At 45.8% G+C, this 18509-nt stretch overlaps 3 protein-coding genes across 6 annotated transcripts in view; 1 reads left to right on the forward strand and 2 right to left on the reverse strand.

Annotated features, from left to right (window-relative positions):
• The window catches only part of LOC309530325 (uncharacterized protein), a 97591-nt gene that overhangs the window by 66323 nt on the left and 12759 nt on the right, over positions 1-18509 (reverse strand). The window lies entirely within an intron of this gene.
• On the forward strand, positions 6009-6956 carry LOC309531543 (olfactory receptor 52P1-like; the record flags this gene model as incomplete). Its single annotated transcript, XM_082221134.1, has 1 exon — positions 6009-6956. The coding sequence occupies one exon, from the start codon at positions 6009-6011 to the stop codon at positions 6954-6956; it is 948 nt and encodes a 315-aa protein (XP_082077260.1).
• Positions 13928-14875, reverse strand: LOC309531544 (olfactory receptor 51G2-like; the record flags this gene model as incomplete). Its single annotated transcript, XM_082221135.1, has 1 exon — positions 13928-14875. One exon carries the CDS (start codon positions 14873-14875, stop codon positions 13928-13930), a length of 948 nt encoding a protein of 315 aa, XP_082077261.1.

Here is an 18509-nt window from a genome sequence, read left to right on the forward strand (position 1 = left end):
ATCTCTCACACGGAAATGGAGCATTGGAGGACAGTTGTCATCTTTGAGGATGGAATGCAAGGAAGAATTCCTGACTCTTCTTCAGGAATAAAAGGATAGCTTGCAGTGAAGGGCATGGAGAAATCCTGATCTCCTTGATCCGAGTCTCCCTCCTTGAGTGTTTCAGGGGCTAGTAGAGTGGCCTGGAGGGAATCTTTGCTGGGGCAGGAAGAGTCTTCTCTTGGATGCTGCTAAGATGCTGTGGAAGAGCCTCCTTGTGGCTCTCTGAGCTCCAAGGGTTAGGCTTCTGAGCCTTGAGTTCTACACCGCTGCTCCTTTCCAAGCAGCTGAGAGAAGGTCATGTTGTCTAAGCTGCCATGGAAGAATGCTGTTCTTCCCCCTTTTCATTTTGTTTTGGGGAAAGAGAGTTTGCATGCAATATTTGGTTGCAAGAAAGAGGACAGGCTATGAGCGTTTATAGAGGACCTTCTTGGTGTGGGAATGATGAGGATGATAGTGCAGCTTAGGAGCCCCCAGACAATAACAATGATGGGGAGATCCACAGTGCCTAGAACAATGTAGCTGATTTGCTGCCTGTGCCATTAATTAAATGTTCCCATGAGAACCTTCTTTGAGCAGGTGTCTCCTTTAGTCTCTTGACTCTGGAAGTAGCAAGGGAGTAACACTCAATTCGAGGAGCAGGAGGAATTATTCTGAGAGTGTTTGTTGTGGGGGAGGAAGGGAAAGGAGAATGTTAGCCGCTTTGAGACTCCTGAAGGGGAGTGAAAGGCGGGATATCAAATCCAAACTCTTCTTCTTCTTCTTCTTCTCTTCCACGCTTACAAGCAAACGTCCCCTTATTGTTGGATTCACCCAGCAGTGGTTGATTCCTACAAAGGATGGGAGCTGGGCTAAGGATCTTTGGTGGTCTCCCTCACTGATATGAAAGACAAGCTCTCCACCCATTCCCAACAGGGGTGTAGCTCCCCTTTACAGTACCTGAGCTAGGTCAGCCACCAAGGTGCCTAAGGCTGTTTTAAGACCAGAAATGGGTTAGAACCAAGGGTGAAATGGATCGAGATCATCTGTACCACCCGACCACTTTGACTGGCGCATCATAGCGATCTGGAGCTCCAAAAAAGGGACCATTATCAAGGCAGGAGAGACCCAAAGAGGCATTTTTGCAACAGTGGTTTAACAGTGAACTCATCCACTGCACCACACACCTTACCCCACCTTCACCAACCAGGTGCCCTCTATGACTACAACTCCCATCAACCCCATCGAACATGGCTTTTCTGGCTGGGGATGATGGGAGATGTAGTCCAAAACATCTAGAGAGTTTAGTGGGGAATTCCTCAGACTCACTTGGATTGCCAGTAAAGACTCCAGCCAAAATATAGGAGCCAAACAGCAGCCCGTAGGCCTGGTCTTCACTGTTGCAACAAGACTTCAAACTACCACATAGAAGAAGTAGGGAGAAGCCCCGAACAAAGGATGGCTCTCCTTTTTATAAGTTTCCGGAAGTTACCCATAACACCTTTAGTAAAGCATCATACATTTGTCATAACTATGTCACAAATTGGGAGGGGTCTTCTGGCAGAAACCTGAGCACCAGACTTGCCCCGTCCCTCACCTGACCTTCACCTCCCACCCTTTAGGTGAATCAAAGGTTTTCCCAGCCAAGTTAAGCACGCCCTTTTGTCTCAACTGAGACCCCAATCCACTGAGGTTGGGTTTGCGATTGTTCTTGGAATGACTACCTGTCTGGCACTCAGGTGTCAGGATGCCAGCGATTATCACCCAGGCAGTGTTGCCAGCTGAGTACATGTGGTCTCAGCTTCAGGGATTATAGCTGCCCCATCTCATGTCCATAGCTCCTCCCCTGATAGCTATTTACCTTCTGAGTAGAGGTGTAAATCCATCACAGGAAACATTTTATATGAATTTCTAAAAGTTTTCGGGACAAAAGAACCTTCTAAAGCAGGCATAGGCAACCTCGCACCTCCAGATGTTTTCGGACTACAATTCCCATCTTCCTTGATCGCTGGTCCTGTTAGCTAGGGATCATGGGAGTTGTAGTCCCAAAACATCTGGAGGGTCGAAGTTGCCTATGCCTGCTCTAAAGCTAGAGATGAGGCTGGTTTGACGGCTGCAGTGCCAGTGTAGCCCTTGGTAGGGGGCGCTGTTTCATAACTCTCTTGGCATACTCTTCTCCAATAGGCTGGGATTTCAGTAGCTGTCAAGATTACAGGTTTTGATTGGTTGCTAGTTTTACAGCTATTTAAATGGTGGCTGCGGATTGGCCAAGCGCCTTGTGAATGGAAAGGTCGGTGTTTGGTATGGCAAGCGGTCTACCCATATCTACAGGTGTGCTTTGGCTAGGGAGGGGGGAAAGGAGGCATTAACAGGAGGTGTGAATGGGGCATTTGAGGTAGAGTGGTCCTTGTTATTGGAGGGCTGCCCACCCCCCTTTCCTTCCTATGAATTATAATAATAATAATTTATTACTTATACCCGCCCATCTGGCTGGATCCCCCCAACCACTCTGGGCGGCTTCCAACAAACCACTAAAATACAATAACCTATTAAACATTAAAAGCTTCCCTAAACAGGGCTGCCTTCAGATGTGGCTCCTGGCCTCACAGTGGCCTCTTTTAATACCCAGGAAGGGAGTCATCAGGCTTGCAGCTGACCTCAAATGTTGGTTTGTATTATTTTTATTTCAAGGTGATATACAATGTGAAATGGGTGTGTGTGGAATCAATAAAACTAATTTAAGAATAATAAAGTATGACCTTGTTGTACCCATAAAAGGAACAAGCAAGCATCTGAGAATAAACCTGGATTGCACCCCTCTCACTTTATGGTGCATTCAAGTCCTTTCTGGTTAGTTAAAGGGGCTGGAATCATATTCTTTCATCGTATTCTTATGCATTCCTTTCATCTTTAGTAACTGAGCTGATTGTGTCTCAAAAGTGAAGACTCGCCAGTCTGAACTCAATGACAGTCTGTATCATTTGGACAGCAATCTTTTATTTGGAACAGTAAACATCATGTACTAGAAAATTAAAAATTATCTAGGTCCAAGCTATCTGAAAGACCCGGCAATTTTGGAACTGCGTGCCTAGAGAAGTTAGACCAGGCTCTCTCCTTGTCATCATGTTCAAATATAGCCATGTTCAAATATATAAAAGGATGTCACATAGAGGAGGGAGAAAGGTTGTTTTCTGCTGCTCCAGAGAAGCGGACACGGAGCAATGGATCCAAACTACAAGAAAGAAGATTCCACCTAAACATTAGGAAGAACTTCCTGACAGTAAGAGCTGTTCGACAGTGGGATTTGCTGCCAAGGAGTGTGGTGGAGTCTCCTTCTTTGGAGGTCTTTAAGCAGAGGCTTGACAACCATATGTCAGGAGTGCTCTGATGGTGTTTCCTGCTTGGCAGGGGGTTGGACTCGATGGCCCTTGGGGTCTCTTCCAACTCTATGATTCTATAATTCTATGATTCTATGATCATTCTGCCAGCAGATGAAGACCTTCTTGTTTTCCAACAGTCTCTTGGGGACTGGCTGTTTTTACTGAAAGGAGTGGTGCTCTGCTCTTTGCTCCACAAGGTCAGCAATGCTGCAGAGATGTTGGCGCTGCTCTTCAGCATTATACCTGCAGAACCTCCTTCCTGAGGAGCCTCTCCATCTGCTCCCTTCAAGGTGGCCTCATGAGCCCCACACATCCAGCCAGCCAAATCTCTCAGGAAGGCAAACTTGAAACACCTGAGAGGCTATTTAGCAGGTGAGAGGAGGAAGCCCAGGCGCTCCCACCAACGTTGCCCAGCTGCCCTTAAGCACCAGGGCCTCAGCTTCTGGGGATCTTTGCTGGGAGGTTGGCAAAGGCAGCCTATAAAGGCTGTTGCCTGCCCTTCACAGGTGCCCCCTTGTAGAATCGGTATCACCAGGACCCCACAAGGACTCTGCCTCTCCGCTGCCTGCCAGGTGAGTTTTTCTAATACAAAGCGAGTCAGCACTCCAGCGCAGCCTCCACAAGATAAGAAGTGTCTGCTGGATCAAGCCATCTGGTCCAGTATCCTGTTCTCACAGTGGCCCATTATGGGAAACCCGCCAGCAGCATTTGACCACCAGAGCCCTCTCCCCTACTGTGATTTGCAGCAGCTGGTTTTCAGAAGCATTACTTCCTCCAGCTGTGGATTTGCAGAGCAGAGCCATCCTTGCTAAGAACCATAGATTATCTTCTCCTCCATGAAGGACACCTGTCTCTGTCCATTCATAAGGTTGTGCCTCGTGTAACTGCTTTTCTTCCTGATCCCTGTGGGACAAGGGAGGGGAAGGAATTCAGTTCACCTTTTGTCTAAAGATGAACTTCCTTGATTTGAACTGAGCTGAAACAGTTCAACCTTGATTTGAACTGAGCCTTTGAAATTCTCTGAGTTTTGCATCCCAGCTCCATGGCCAAGGAATAGGTATAGTGATTGTTTTAACTGTTTTTAATATCGACTTTTAAATTAACTTAACTTTCCCTATGAAGAGTGGGTAATAAACCGAAGTAACAGCAGCAACAACACACATATGACTGAAAATAATATACAGAAATGCATTGTAATAAGAAAAAGGGTTTTCCAAAAATGTGCATATTGGACAACATTTTGTATAAATGTTAGGAGAAACATGCACTAAAATCCTGCTGAATATTCTTTTTCTTTTAATTTTTTTATTCAGTTTTACATTTAACATTTACGCTCATTCATAAACCATAATAATAGAAATGTAGGATTCCCTGAATCCTTGGACTCCCCATGGATTCCATTGTCAATCTTTTCCCACCTGCATCATATAATGTTTTCCATTCCATTCCTTAAAATTCTGTTCATACCATAGTTCTTGTTACATTACAATTGTTGTCATAATCCTACCAAAAATCCTGACGAATATTCATAAGGAATTCTTTACTATTATTTTTTAAAAAATGCAAACAAAGTGGGAAGCAGCAGTGATTCGGAATCTCAGTTGTTGGAACTGCAGGGAGGGAGGTTTGCTCTTTGGCTTGGCTCCTGCTTGTGGATTTCTCATAATGGGCATCTGGCTGGTCACTGTGAGACCAGGATGATGCCCCATTGGCCCGATCCAGCAGGCCCTTCTCATGTTTTTTACGTGCAAATGTGAAGAACTGAAGTGAAGACTGGAAAAATGAGAACCTGAGCCAATCCGAAATGGACAGATTTGTCCCTCCATATCTGGGGCTGGGCCTTGCACAGTCCACATGTTCCCCCAGTACGTATTTCTTCTCTCATTGCTGGAGTTCCATGCATAGCGCCAGGACAGCTGAAGCAAAAGCTCTCTGTGCAGAGTCACAGAGGATGCTGGTGCAGGGAGCATTATCACACACACACACACCATATCTGATGATCAAGCGTCTGGAAATCAAACCTTCTAAGGGACGGTGGAGGGAGTTGGGTATGGAGAAGGGGAGACTGAGAGCTGATAGGATAGTCACCTTCAAATGTCAGAAGATGGAGCAAGCTTGTTTCCTTCTGCTCCAAAGGGGAGGATCTGAACCAACAGATTCAAATTGCAGGAAAGGAGGTTCCGACTAAACGTTAGGAAGAACTTTCTGAGAGTAAGAGCTGTGTGACAGTGGAAAAGACTCCCTCAGAAGGGAGATTGGAAGGCCACCTGTCAGGAATTCTCCAGCCGGGATTCCTGCTTTGATGGAGATTGAAACAGATGGCCCTTGGGCTCTCGTTCAACTCTACAGTTCTGTTACTCTATGACCTCAGAAGCTGGAGGTTTTTAAACAGATATTGAATGGCCATCTGCTGGGGTTATTTAACTGGGATTCCTGTATTTCAGGGGGTTGGACTAGATGACTCTGGGGAACCCTTCCAACTCTGCAATTCTACGATCTTCTCATGTCACCTTTGTGTGTGTCTGTTTTTCTCCTCTGCTTTTCAGGAGTCCTGTGAGTGAAGCTAAGCAGCCGTGGTGAATCATCTGCCTCTGATGAAGCTGGTTCCTCATGGCCATGGCCAACCTGACCCACTCCTGGCCTCCCACGTTCTTCCTGCAAGGCATCCCAGGGCTGGAAGCCTACCACATGTGGCTCTCTGTGCCAGTGTCCTGCATCTACGTGGTGATCATTGCCGGGAACTGCACCATCCTCCTGGTGGTGGCCACGGAGCCAGCTCTCCACAGGCCCATGTGCTACTTCCTCTGCATGCTGGCAGCTATTGACCTGGCAGCCTCCACCTCCGCCCTGCCCAAGATGCTCTGCATCTTCTGGTTCCAGGGCGGGGAGATCCAAGCCGTTGCCTGCCTGGCCCAGATGTTCTTCATCCATGCCTTGTGCATGATGGAGTCAGCGGTGCTGCTGGGGATGGCGCTGGACCGCTATGTGGCCATCTGCTTCCCGCTCAGGTACAGCTCTTTCTTCTCCAGCTCACTGGTGGCCAAGATGGCTGTGGCCGGCATAGTCAGGGGAACGCTGCTGATGGCGCCTTGCCCTTTCCTGATCCGGAGGTTGTCCTACTGCCGGACCAACGTCATTCGCCACACGTACTGTGAGCACATGGCAGTGGTCAAACTGGCCTGTGGGGACACCAGCATCAACCGCACCTATGGGCTGAGTGTGGCTCTGATCGTCATCGGAGGAGACCTTCTCTGCATTGGGCTCTCCTACTTCTTCATCGTCCGTGCGGTGCTCCGTCTCTCTTCCCGCGAGGCGAGGCACAAGGCTTTTGGCACCTGTGGCTCCCACCTCTGCGTCATCTTGATCTCCTACAGCCCTGCCCTCTTCTCCTTCTTCACCCACCGCTTTGGCCACTCCGTGGCCCCCCATATCCACATCCTGCTGGCCAACCTCTACCTCCTCTTCCCTCCCATGCTGAACCCCATTGTGTATGGAGTGAGGACCAAGGAGATCCGGGAACGGGTCACCAGGGTTTTCCTCCCAGGCAGGCTGAGTTGAGACTGAATCCCTTCCCCCCTAAACGCCAACCCTACCTGGCTGGAAGGGCCCTGGCAAACTCCATTTGTAGCTGGTTGGATTGGACGATGTCATCTACCTTTCCTGTACCTCGAATCAGGTGCCATGCCCCAAATAAGTTCTTCTGCAGCTCGGAATGCAAGGAAGAGAGGATTATTGATGGCTGCTAGCCATGATTGCTATGCACTGCCTTGGTTAGAGGCAGTGATGCTTCTGAATCCCTGTTGCCTGGAAACCTGAGGAGGTGAGAGGGCTGCTCTTGTGCCCAGGTCCTGCTTGTGGGTTTCCCATAATGGTCACCTGGTCATCCACTGTGAGAACAGGATGCCGGACTATAGCGGCCCTGGCCTGACCCAAAAGTGGTCTCCTTGCCCTCTTAGCTCAATCCCAGTCTGCATCTGCATTGGAATTGATTTCAATATGTCTTTACTGTTTGCTGCCCTGGGCTCCTTAGGGAGGAAATGTGGAATATAAATTAAACCAGTAAATGTGTCAGAAGGGGGCTCTTTGTGCATGCAAATGTCTGAGCGTGTAGGTCCTTTACACAATGGTGGATTCTGGCTCCAGTAAAAACTCCCCACACTGGCAAACCCATGCGTGCATATGTCAGGATCCATCTAGAGCCCCTTCTGATGGATGACAAACACAAAATGGTGAGGAGGAGGAAGAAGTTAGCCTGAATGGTCCCACAAGCCCATCACGTGTTCTCTCAGTGTAAGGTGTGTGTGTGTCATCCGAACCCTGCAATGGCTTCACTGCAATAAGTGAGAGCTCCAGTTGAAGGAGGAGCTTTCACAGCTGAGAATTTGTGTGCCTGCGACTACATGGAATTGGCTGAAATGTCTGGCAGAATCCGAGACCAGGGAGAAGAGTCAGTGAAAGAAGATTGGAAGAAATTTAAAGACTATTTAAAGAAATATTGTAAAATTAATGAATGTTAGAAGGATGTTGGATAGAAACTAAGTGGTTCCCAGCTGTAATGCTTTAGGAGACATGAAAAAAAGATTCACAAATGGGTAAAAGTTTAATGGTAAGGATTTGCTGAACCAACAAACTGAATTGGAATACAGGGAGGGGAGGTGTGAGGAGGTCTGAGGAAATAAGTGTACGGAAGTTATGTTATTGAAAATTAATGTGTGTTTTAATTGTTTTTTATTTTGTATGTTTATTTTTCATTTTTTGCTATATTTTAAAAACTTTCAATAAATATCTTTAAAAAAAAAGAGAGAGAATTTGTGTGCTTGTTCCTCTGAACCAGCTGGCTTTGACTGCTTGGCCTGCTGAATGCCAGGCATTGGCATGAGTGTTGTGGAATGCCCTCCCGGCTGAAGAACGAGAGGCCTCCATCTGTATCTGAGAGCCAGTGTGGTGTAGTGGTTAAGAGCTGTAGACTCATAAGCTGGTGAACCGGGTTCACATCTCCGCTCCTCCACCTGCAGCTGCTGGGTGACCTTGGGCTAGTCATACTTCTCTGAAGTCTCTCAGCCCCACTCACCTCACAGAGTGTTTGTTGTGGGGGAGGAAGGGAAAGGAGATTGTTAGCCACTTTGAGACTCCTTCGGGTAGTGATAAGGTGGGATATCAAATCAAACCTCTTCCTCCTCCTCCTTCTCCTCCTCCTCTTCCTCCTCCTCTTCTTCTACTTCTTCATCATCATCTTCTTCTATCAGCATTCCACCAGCTCTTGAAGACACACCTGTTCAGACAAGCATCCCTCCACCTCACCCCCCAACATGGACATCTGGATCTTATTCTTTCAGTTGTTACTTTTACTGTGTTAAATTGTTGTGCTTTTTAATGGACTTGTTTATCTGTGAATTTTAATTATATGTGGATTTTATACATGTAGACCCCTTAGACACCATTGTAGCACGTGAGTAATATATACACTGATAAATGAAGAACACTAATAACGGAGAGGTGGTACAAATGCGATTGCAGTGTCCTTTACTGAGCAATATGTGGCTTAAAGGCTCTCTAAGCTTCAGTTGCACAAAATCCAGGCAAAGGAAAATTCGGAGCTTCCGGGGCCCAGAGTGTTAAGCTGGGTGGGAAAGGGGGGCAGTCCAGTTTTCTTGCTCTTCATTGTATCTCCATTATGGAGCAGATGGTTACACCAAACTGTCACACAGGCAATACCCCAAATAAAGGAGGATTCATGCAAAAAGGTGAATCTGTCCATTTTTTAGGAGTTTCTGCTGTTTCCTGACAGTCAGAGGCTCAGAACTGTCAGCATCCTCCTGAGTAGAGTGTAAGGAATAAATGCTGACTCTCCATTGGCTTAACAGAAATATATTGTTTAGTAGATTTAATAGAATGCACCCATAGTAGCTATATTCTGAACCTCAAATTGTACAGAAAGGGTGAGACTCTCTCTCCTTTCCTGTTAATCTGCTTGTAAAAGGAGGTTTCCTTTCTGCAGCCTGTCAGCTGAACCACAAAAGGGTGAGGAAGTTCCAAGCTATCCAGACAAGCAGTGCAGGAGAGCAGGTTGGCAGGCAGCCAGTCGTTTGAAGTAGATAGGAGCTAGTCCCTTTTTATTTTATTTTTATATATAAAATATTTATTGAAAATTTTAAAATACACATAAAGACAAAGAGACAGACATATAAAGGACAGAAAATAAACAAACAGACACTACAAAACACACACCAATTTTCATCACAACCCTTATTTTCAAAAACTTATTTCCCTGACTTCCCCACACACACCCCTCTTGTATTCTAGTTCAATATCGACTCAACAAGTTCTTATTAACCTCCTTATATTTAGTTCCTCTTTTTCTTTTTTTGTTCTTCTTTTCTTACCTTCTAAACAATAATATTTATACATCAATACATATGTCTTAATTATTAATTATATCTTTCTTTCTTATTCTTAACACCTTGTTCTAAAGTCGGCCTAGTTTCCCTTCCACGATTTCCCCACTTTTCATACCAAAAGCAAAACAAAATAAAAACAAAAACAAGTTATAATTGTATAGCCTTTGGATTCCCAAACTCCACCCCCCCTTTTCCCGGTTTCGATCCCCAACCCAAACAGTCAGTTTACTATCAGCCTGGAGACCTCACATCCGAGGCCCTTAAATCTCTCTCAATTCCTCTCTGCCGGTTTTTTTGATAGTCTTTGATATTAAACACCATCTCTCGGAGAAGTCCAAGCCCAATGGGGTCCATGTTTCTTCCAGCCAGAGCTCCATACTTAGGAGTGGAGCCAAGATCTCGTTTCTTACTTCTTTCAAGTCCAAATGTCCCCAAAGCTCCAATTTCCAGTTTAATCAAATTTGTAATCCTTAGGTCTTTACATCTCCTCATAAGGAGATCCCTCCATCTTTCAGTCTCAAAATTAAACCAAATTTTCACCAACAAGTTCTTATTTCCCTTTATAGCCAACTTGTTAGGCCTCTGGCCCTCCTCTGTTTTCTGTAGCATTACAACTCCTCCTTCCTTATCCTCGGAGACAGCGTGTATCTCTTTCTCCACATTCTCCAAGCTCTCCAGTTTCTCTTCTTTACCAGCTGCGTAGGCTTCCTGCGTCAGATCTTTATCCAATTCAATAGGTTTGTTTACTGTTAAGTCCAGAATTTCAGCCGTTGTAGCCAAAACATCAATTTGGCCTTGTATCTTTCCCAAGAGAACAAAAATTTTGTCCAGTTTAGCTTGAATTCTTCCTCCTTCAGCCATTCTTGTAATGTCCCAAAGCCCCCTCTAGAGGGATTTTGGTTACTTAGTATTCCTTCCAGTTCAAATCCAAAAGTCAAGTTAATTTGTATCAGTTCTCCTTATTTTTCACCAAGTATAATCAAATTGTAGCAAATACAGCCAGCAGAAACAGCAGAAACAAAGTTCTCTTTTTCCGTCTTGACAGCTAATTTGACAGCTGTCAAGATCTTCAATACCTTTTCACCAGGCTTTCTCGCAGATCACTCCCGGGTCTGGGGGGAGGGAAAACTTCAGCTCCCAAAATTAGCTCTTATCCTCTGGTAAAGTTCTTATCATGCCAAGTCGTGTAATTAATAACTTTAACCCAATAAATGAGAAGAAATTTCTCTCGACCTTAGTTAGTGGGTCCTTGCTTCAGGTTGTTTACAGGACGGGGAGACGGACTTCCTGCTTACATCTTCCCTGATCGTGCCTAATTCAAAGTTAACATTTTTCCAAATCCAGTTCCATTCTACTCACGGGTTGTAGTTTTAGAGTCCAATTCACAGGAAAAAGTCAGCGCTCTCCGGCCATGGCAGCGCGGCTTCCCTCTGCAGGAGAAGCAGTCAACTCACAGCACCGTGCCGCTCACCCCGTCCCCCATTCCGGAGCCTTAAAAAGGCTCTTTCGCAGGTCGGGGGGGTTGCATATGGTGCCCGCCAAGTCACCAGGTTCACAGGCTCCTCTGCCTGTGATTTATAGGAGTCCCCGCAGCGGTAAGACCCTAATCCTGTGGAGCCGATTCCCTCCGGAGCTTGGAGGGAATCCGCCATTAGCCATTCGTGCTAACCCGGAAGTCCAGGAGCTAGTCCCTTTTTAAATTCTTTCCTTTTTTTGTTAAAGTACCTGTAAGCTATGTATTGCTTTAAAAACCCTTGTTAGAAAATTTGCTAATTAAGAAGCTTGTACAGTGGTACCTCGGGTTACAGACGCTTCAGGTTAAAGACTCCGCTAACCCAGAAATGGTATCTCGGGTTAAGAACTTTGCTTCAGGATGAGAACAGAAATCGCACGGCGGCAGCAGGAGGCCCCATTAGCTAAAGTGGTACCTCAGGTTAAGAACAGTTTCAGGTTAAGAACAGACCTCCAGAACGAATTAAGTTCTTAACCTGAGGTACCACTGTATACAAAATAACCCACAACAGAATATTCTAAGCTTGCTGAAGAAAATCACCACTTTAGAACATGATCTAGTCTGTCTTTGTTTGAAAATGAGCAAATCGCTTCTCGGCCTTTTGGCTAAGATCAAGTGTAGTATCTGTCCTTATCAGTTTAATATCTGACTTTCAATAGTGCTTTATAGAATAGATTAGAATATATTTACAGCTAAGCTTTTCCACCTGGCCTAGGGGGCGGGGCCGAGACTCACCAGCCCCACTGAAGAGGCTCCTGGTGAGACTGGAGGGACATCGCTATGCCTGGCAACAAACCCTAATTGTTGGGTTCCTTTGCCCCACCTTTTTGTGCCTGACAAACAGCCATGTGATGCTTATGATAATATTATATTCTCTTGCTAACTATGCTGTTTTAAAAGTACATTTTATATTTGACTTAGTGATGTTTTCTTTTAAATGTTTAAGGGTTTTTTTTGTTAACTTTGTTTGTGTTAAATTTGTATTCTGTAGTTGACCTCCTTTGTAATGTTTTATTATGAAATCTTTAAGATAATGTTTTTGTTTCCTCTTAATTATGTTGCGTTGACTGTATCCTTTACATTTGACTTTCTTCAGAAATGTTTGATTCTGGATTGTTTTGTTGATGTTTAATATACTGTAAAGCGCTTTCAGATTCTTCTTAAAAATATAAAGCGGTATATAAATGAAATGAATACTAATAATAATAATAAATATTTTAATGTTAATTTTCACCTCTATAATGCATACCACCTCATTTTCTACGCCTTACTAGGCTGTAGAACTGCACTGAAAAATTTGGAGAAGCATGCTTTTTCAAGGAAGGCTGTGTTAAGTGTTGCATATTGTTCTGGAAAGTGTGGATTGCATGGTTGTGCTTCTCAAAGCGAATTGAATGAAATATCTCCCCCATCCTGACCGGACATACCACCCTCCCTGACCTCTTTTTGAACTATTTGTAGTTGGCAGCCCTGCTCTCACAGAGACACCCTACAATGGCAAAAACATTGGATGTGACCCACAGCATTTTAATCTTCTCCTCCTTCAGTCAATAAGAGCTTAGAGCCTTCTGGGAAAGGACCATGTGCAGAATATTATCCCCAGTGGGTGAGGCACTTAGTCCAAGTCCCAGCTGGTTGCACAAGGAAACTCTCTCTCTCTCTCTCTCTCTCTCTCTCTCTCTCACACACACACACACCCACACCCATTATGCGTTGCCAGATATCCATTTCTGTCCTCAGTGCATGGAAGTCAAAACGATGGGGACCCACAGCTCTTTATTTTACAAATGTATCCTAAAACCTCCTATCCTTCTAGGTGTCCTCTGCCCACCTTCCAGCTTGTCAACTTCTTAAATAGTGGTGCCCAAAATCGGACAGAATATTTCAGGTGTGTTCTGACCAAGGCAGACTAGAGCAGGAATATTACTTCCCTTGATCCGGACACTAGACTTCTGTTGATGCAGCTGAGAATAGCATTTGCCTTTTTTTGTTGCTGCATCACAGTTGACTCTTCTTGAGCTTGTAGTCCACCAAGACCCCTAGGTCCTCTTCACATGTACTGCTAGTAAGCCAGGTGTCCCCCATCTTATATCTGTGCATCTGGTTCTTCTTGCCTAAGTACAGAACCTTACACTCGTCCTTTATGAAATGCATATTGGTAGTTTGGGCTCAGTTCTCCAATCTCTTAAGGTTGTCTTGAGTTCTGATTCTGTCTTCTGTGGCATTAGCTACCCCTCCCAGTTTGGTGTCAACTGCAAATTTGATGAGCATCCCCTCAGTTCCTTCATCCAAGTTGTTTATAAAGATATTGAACAACAACAGGCCAAGGAGACACCCCACTTGTCACTTTTCCCCAGGATGATGGGGAACCATGAAGGAGTACTAATTGGGTTCAGTCAGTCAGCTACAAATCTACCTAACAGTTGCCTCATTCAACCCACATTTTACTAGCTTCCTTGTGAGAAACTAAACAGTTTCCTTGGAGGAAATGAAACAAAGGAAAATAGGAGATCATTGGGGGCACACTATGGAATTAAACTCCGAATAAAGCATTATTTCCATATGGGAAGACTGAACCTTTGCGTGGAATGAGTGGGGCTTTCCTTACATTGACTTCCTCAGAGGTTCTTCATTGAGATCATTCTGAGGATCCTGCTGTAGATCTGCTTTGTTTTGATGCTGTAGATGATGGGGTTCATCAGGGGTGGGAGGAGGATGTAGACATTGCCCATGATGACGTGGAGTAGGGCAGGGGCATGCTGTCCAAACCGGTGTACGATGGAGAGCCCAAGCACCGGGACGTAGAAGACCAGGACAGCACAGATGTGGGAGACACAGGTGCCCAGGGCCTTGTGGTGGCCCTGGTTATCTGAGGCCATGCCCAGGACAGTCCTCAGGATGAGGCCATAGGAGATGAGGATGAAGAGCAGGTCCGAACCCATGGTGAGGAGGATGAGGATGAGGGCATAGAAGCTGCTGAAGGTTGTGTTGGCGCATGCCATGCGGAGCAAGTCCTGGTGCAGACAGTATGAATGGGAAAGGGTTGCATCTGGGCAGAAGGGGAACTTCAGGAAGAAAGGCAAGGGCGGCATGAGGAGAACAGTGCTCCTTAGCAGGAGGACCAGCCCAATTCTGACCACTCTACTGGAGTTCAGCAGCGCTGTGTACCTCAGAGGAGAGCAGATGGCCAGGAATCGGTCCAGGGCCATGGCAAAGAGCACAGCTGACTCCATGAAGGAGCAGGAGTGGATGAAGAAGATCTGCGCTATGCAGCAGGGCTTCCTGATCTTCTTCAGCTGGAACCAGAGGACGCCCAGCACTGTGGGTGCCGTGGCGAGGCAGAGACCCAGGTCCGTGGTAGCCAGCATGGCCAGGAAGTAGTACATGGGCTGATGCAGACTGGGCTCTGTCCTTATGATGTAGAGGATGGTGCAGTTTCCTAGGATGGCCGCCAGGTAGGCAAAAAAGATGGGGATCCCGATCCAGCCATGAACCGCCTCCAGCCCAGGGAAGCCCCTCAGGGCAAATTCTGTGGTCGTGAGGTTGGCAGGAGTGGACATTGCCATGAGGAACTTCAAGGAATGGCTGCCACTTCGGAGTAGAACACTCCCTGTGCGGCTCACAATAAATCTTATCATCGGCCTGTTTCCACTTCAAAGGCAATTAACAAGCTGCTAGAAGTTCCTTGTCTCCTATTAATGGGACAACGGAAAAGGATCTTCCATGCCCTAATGGCTGCCAAAAGGTTGATATTAAGGAACTGGAAAAATAAAGATACGAAACCCTTCAATCAATGGGCTGATGATATGACATCACTGGCAATTGATGAACGGGCTGCTTAGAGGCGCAGGCTCTGTATGGATAAATGTGATAACATCTGGAATGAGTTTATACAAAATGCAGTAGGCTATTAGAATTTACATAAGCACTAGGGCAACCACACTATACCAATTTATGCAACAATGTATGGGAATATCGTACAGTGGTACCTCGATTTTTGAATGCCTGCATTGATAAACATTTAGGTTTTTGAATGCCGTAAACCCAGAAGTAAATGCTTTGGTTTTCAAACACGCCTCAGAAGTTGAACATGCTACACAGCTTCCGTACTGAGTTTTCCGTATTGAAGTTTCTGTATTTGCTTGTTGTTGTTGTTTTTAGTTGTATATTTTCATTTTTATATGTATCTTTGTTGTTGTTTTTCTCCCTCTTACTTTTCCTCCCCCCTCCCGTATCACTTTATTTCTTTTTACTGAAATCACCTTAATAAAATATAAATATTATAAAAATAAATAATTGGAATATAATAAAAGAATAACAAAGCAATGGCTACCACTTCCTCTGTGAAGAGGACAGAGGTAAGTACCACCATCAGAATCCACTGTGGGGACATTCTACTGCCAGAGTTTAAGATTTTGCAGTTTATGTATCTTAACTGAAAATGAGAAGAAGAAGAAGAAGAAGAAGAAGAGGAGGAGGAGGAGGAGGAGGAGGAGGAGGAGGAGTTTGGATTTGATACCCCACTTTATCACTACCCGAAGGAGTCTCAAAGCGGCTAACATTCTCCTTTCCCTTCCTTCCCCACAACAAACACTTTGTGAGGTGAGTGAGGCTGAGAGACTTTGGAGAAGTGTGACTAGCCCAAGGTCACCCAGCAGCTGCATGTGGAGGAGTGGAGACGCGAACCCGGTTCACCAGATTACAAGTCCACCGCTCTTAACCACTACACCACACTGGCTCTCAGTGAGGGGCTGCCAACCTTCCTCCTTTTACTTGCCAACCACATCTACCCACTAAGCTCTTTGCCAAGTCACCTTCTCCAACAACTGGCCCACCCCTCCTCCCTTTACATATCATTCCCACCCTGCTTTACCCCTCTCCTATCCTGTCTCTCCTTCCCTTGCAAGTTGCCCCAAGGCCCTTTCCCTCCTCTCACAGCTCCCCCCACCCCCACCTCCTCTTAAAGGAGGGGGAGGCACTTGGGAGTTTTTCTGAAGCGCCTGCCCTCCTCTGTTAAAAGCTTAATGTACTGGGTTAGGCACTTATGCCAAACCACTCTGAAGAAACTCTCTCCCCCCCCCCCACATATCAGTTGAAGTGTGATGCCGTCATGTTTGCATGACAACAGCCTTGCATTTTTATGTATATAGGAGGAAGATATTTATACCACACCTGAGCCAGCAGCTAACAATATGATGAAAACTATGATGAGAAGCAATCCCTTAACAAGCACATAAAAGGAGAGAAGAGCAGAAATAACAAGAACTTTGCTTAAAGGCCACATGACCTTACAGGAAAGGTCCTGTTCTCCTTGCCCACCTTGCTTCCTTTCTCCACAGGGAACAGAATATCACACAGGTCCTATAGATATTCAACTGGTCCCAGTCTATTTAAGCTTTTCTGTGTCAAAATTCGTGCCTGGCATTTGTCCGGAAACAAACTGATAACTGGTGCAGTAGATCTTTACATTGCAAGTGCCATTCCATCTGTACACTGTTCCTTCCACTACAGCTTGTGTTCATTATTTTTTGGGGTGTGGGGCTGGTGCAAACCCTGCAGCTAATGGGGCTGGCTATCTGCACACTCCATAGCCATGTTTTGTTGTACCTACCTTGTTTCCAAGGATGCTGCCCTCGCCACTCCAGACTGGGGATGGAAGAAACCCTTGTTTCTAGGTGAACCGTGGAAAAGCTACAGTCTAAGCAGGCAGCACAAACATGCATTGACGTTCTTCAACAGATATGGTGCATCAAATCATAGAGAATCTACATGGTCCATGAAAATGCATCAAGTGACGGGGCGCGGACACCAGGAAGTATCTATGCAGAACTCTGTGGGATTTTATTTCGCATGTGCCCTCGCATCAGAAATATCAGGTCAATGGTGACCACGGTTCAGATCCAGAAGACTGGTTGTCAGAAGGCGCCATTCATCTGTGGGCTGTTCTCTCTTACTCTCTTTTTGGGGGGTTTTGTGTAACAGTGTGGTGATTCTGCCCATCAAAGGCAGAAGGTCCATCCCCCATTCCTATTCCTCCTTGATTCCAGTCAATTGAGGAGAGAGAGAGCTGTCTTAAGGGTTGACTAAGCTGTAGCCTTCGGTTCCCTGTAGGACACCTACCTTCCATAGCACCAGAGAGCAGCTCCAGTTCCCTGGGAGTGCTTCTAGCGGGGAGCATATGTGATGTCTGGCGTGATGTAATCTTGGGGACTTCAGGCAATATGTGAGGTGAGGACAGTCACAAGGGAGAGGGCAGCTGCTGATTTGTTCTCTGCGCCACTAAGCCCTCTTCCCAAGGGTGTCGGTAGGAGTTTAATTCTTAAGAGACTTTACTCAGGTACCACAATCTGGTCCTACAAAACCTCCCCACCACTCTATATATTTTGCTTCTGCTTCTAATAATTTATGATTAATAATGTTGTTCTGCAATAATGTTTTATTCCTCTTGGAGTGACCTTCCAGGCTTTCTTGTTTGTGTTTTGAAAAGATCGGGTCATAATCCAATGGATTTCTGTCTGGGACACTGTTGCTCTTGAACATACCTTCTGCCTCCCACTATGGGGTTTGATTTCACACCTTGTGGAGGAGTGGGGAGTATGTGACCATATGCTCAGGGGATCGTGGAGGAAGGAAGGAGCCTGGGTCCTCCTTCTCTTTAGGAGTAATACGCCATTGGAATGGAAAGAATCAGACAGACAGTTGACTTCTTGTGAATTTTTGAAGGTTTAGGAAGTCTAAGGGAATGGTCAGGTTTATTGTCCTGGCCTTAGTTGGAGGCTGCAATGGGGACTTTAGATTTTCAAGGTGTTGCAACTCCCCCCCCCCCGGTTTTAACAAGTATATTGAGAACAAAAGTATTAAGATGCTTCCTATGTTTTTGTATGACAGAGGAGCTTAGCAACAACATCTATGCATTTATTGCAAACTAGTACTCCAAATCGTCCCGGGGATTTCAATGCAACATCCTCCTTTGTAAATGTGCAGGGGATTGCACTCTCCATCTTGCAAGGACTGCAGGTGTGGCTTTAGAAACGAGCGAGGCCAGACTGTGCAAGGTTTGCCTGTGTCAAATCGCAAGGAAGCTGAGGCCAAAGAAGAAGCTGTGGCCAAAGAAGTGGCCGCTGCGCCTCAGCGTATGGGATTGTAGCATCGCAGGGGAGCTCACGCTCTGCACTCTGAAAGACGAAAAGCTTTGTTCCC

The sequence above is a fragment of the Podarcis vaucheri genome, assembly GCF_965113315.1.
Source record: "Podarcis vaucheri genome assembly, chromosome: 4".
Taxonomy (NCBI): domain Eukaryota; kingdom Metazoa; phylum Chordata; class Lepidosauria; order Squamata; family Lacertidae; genus Podarcis; species Podarcis vaucheri.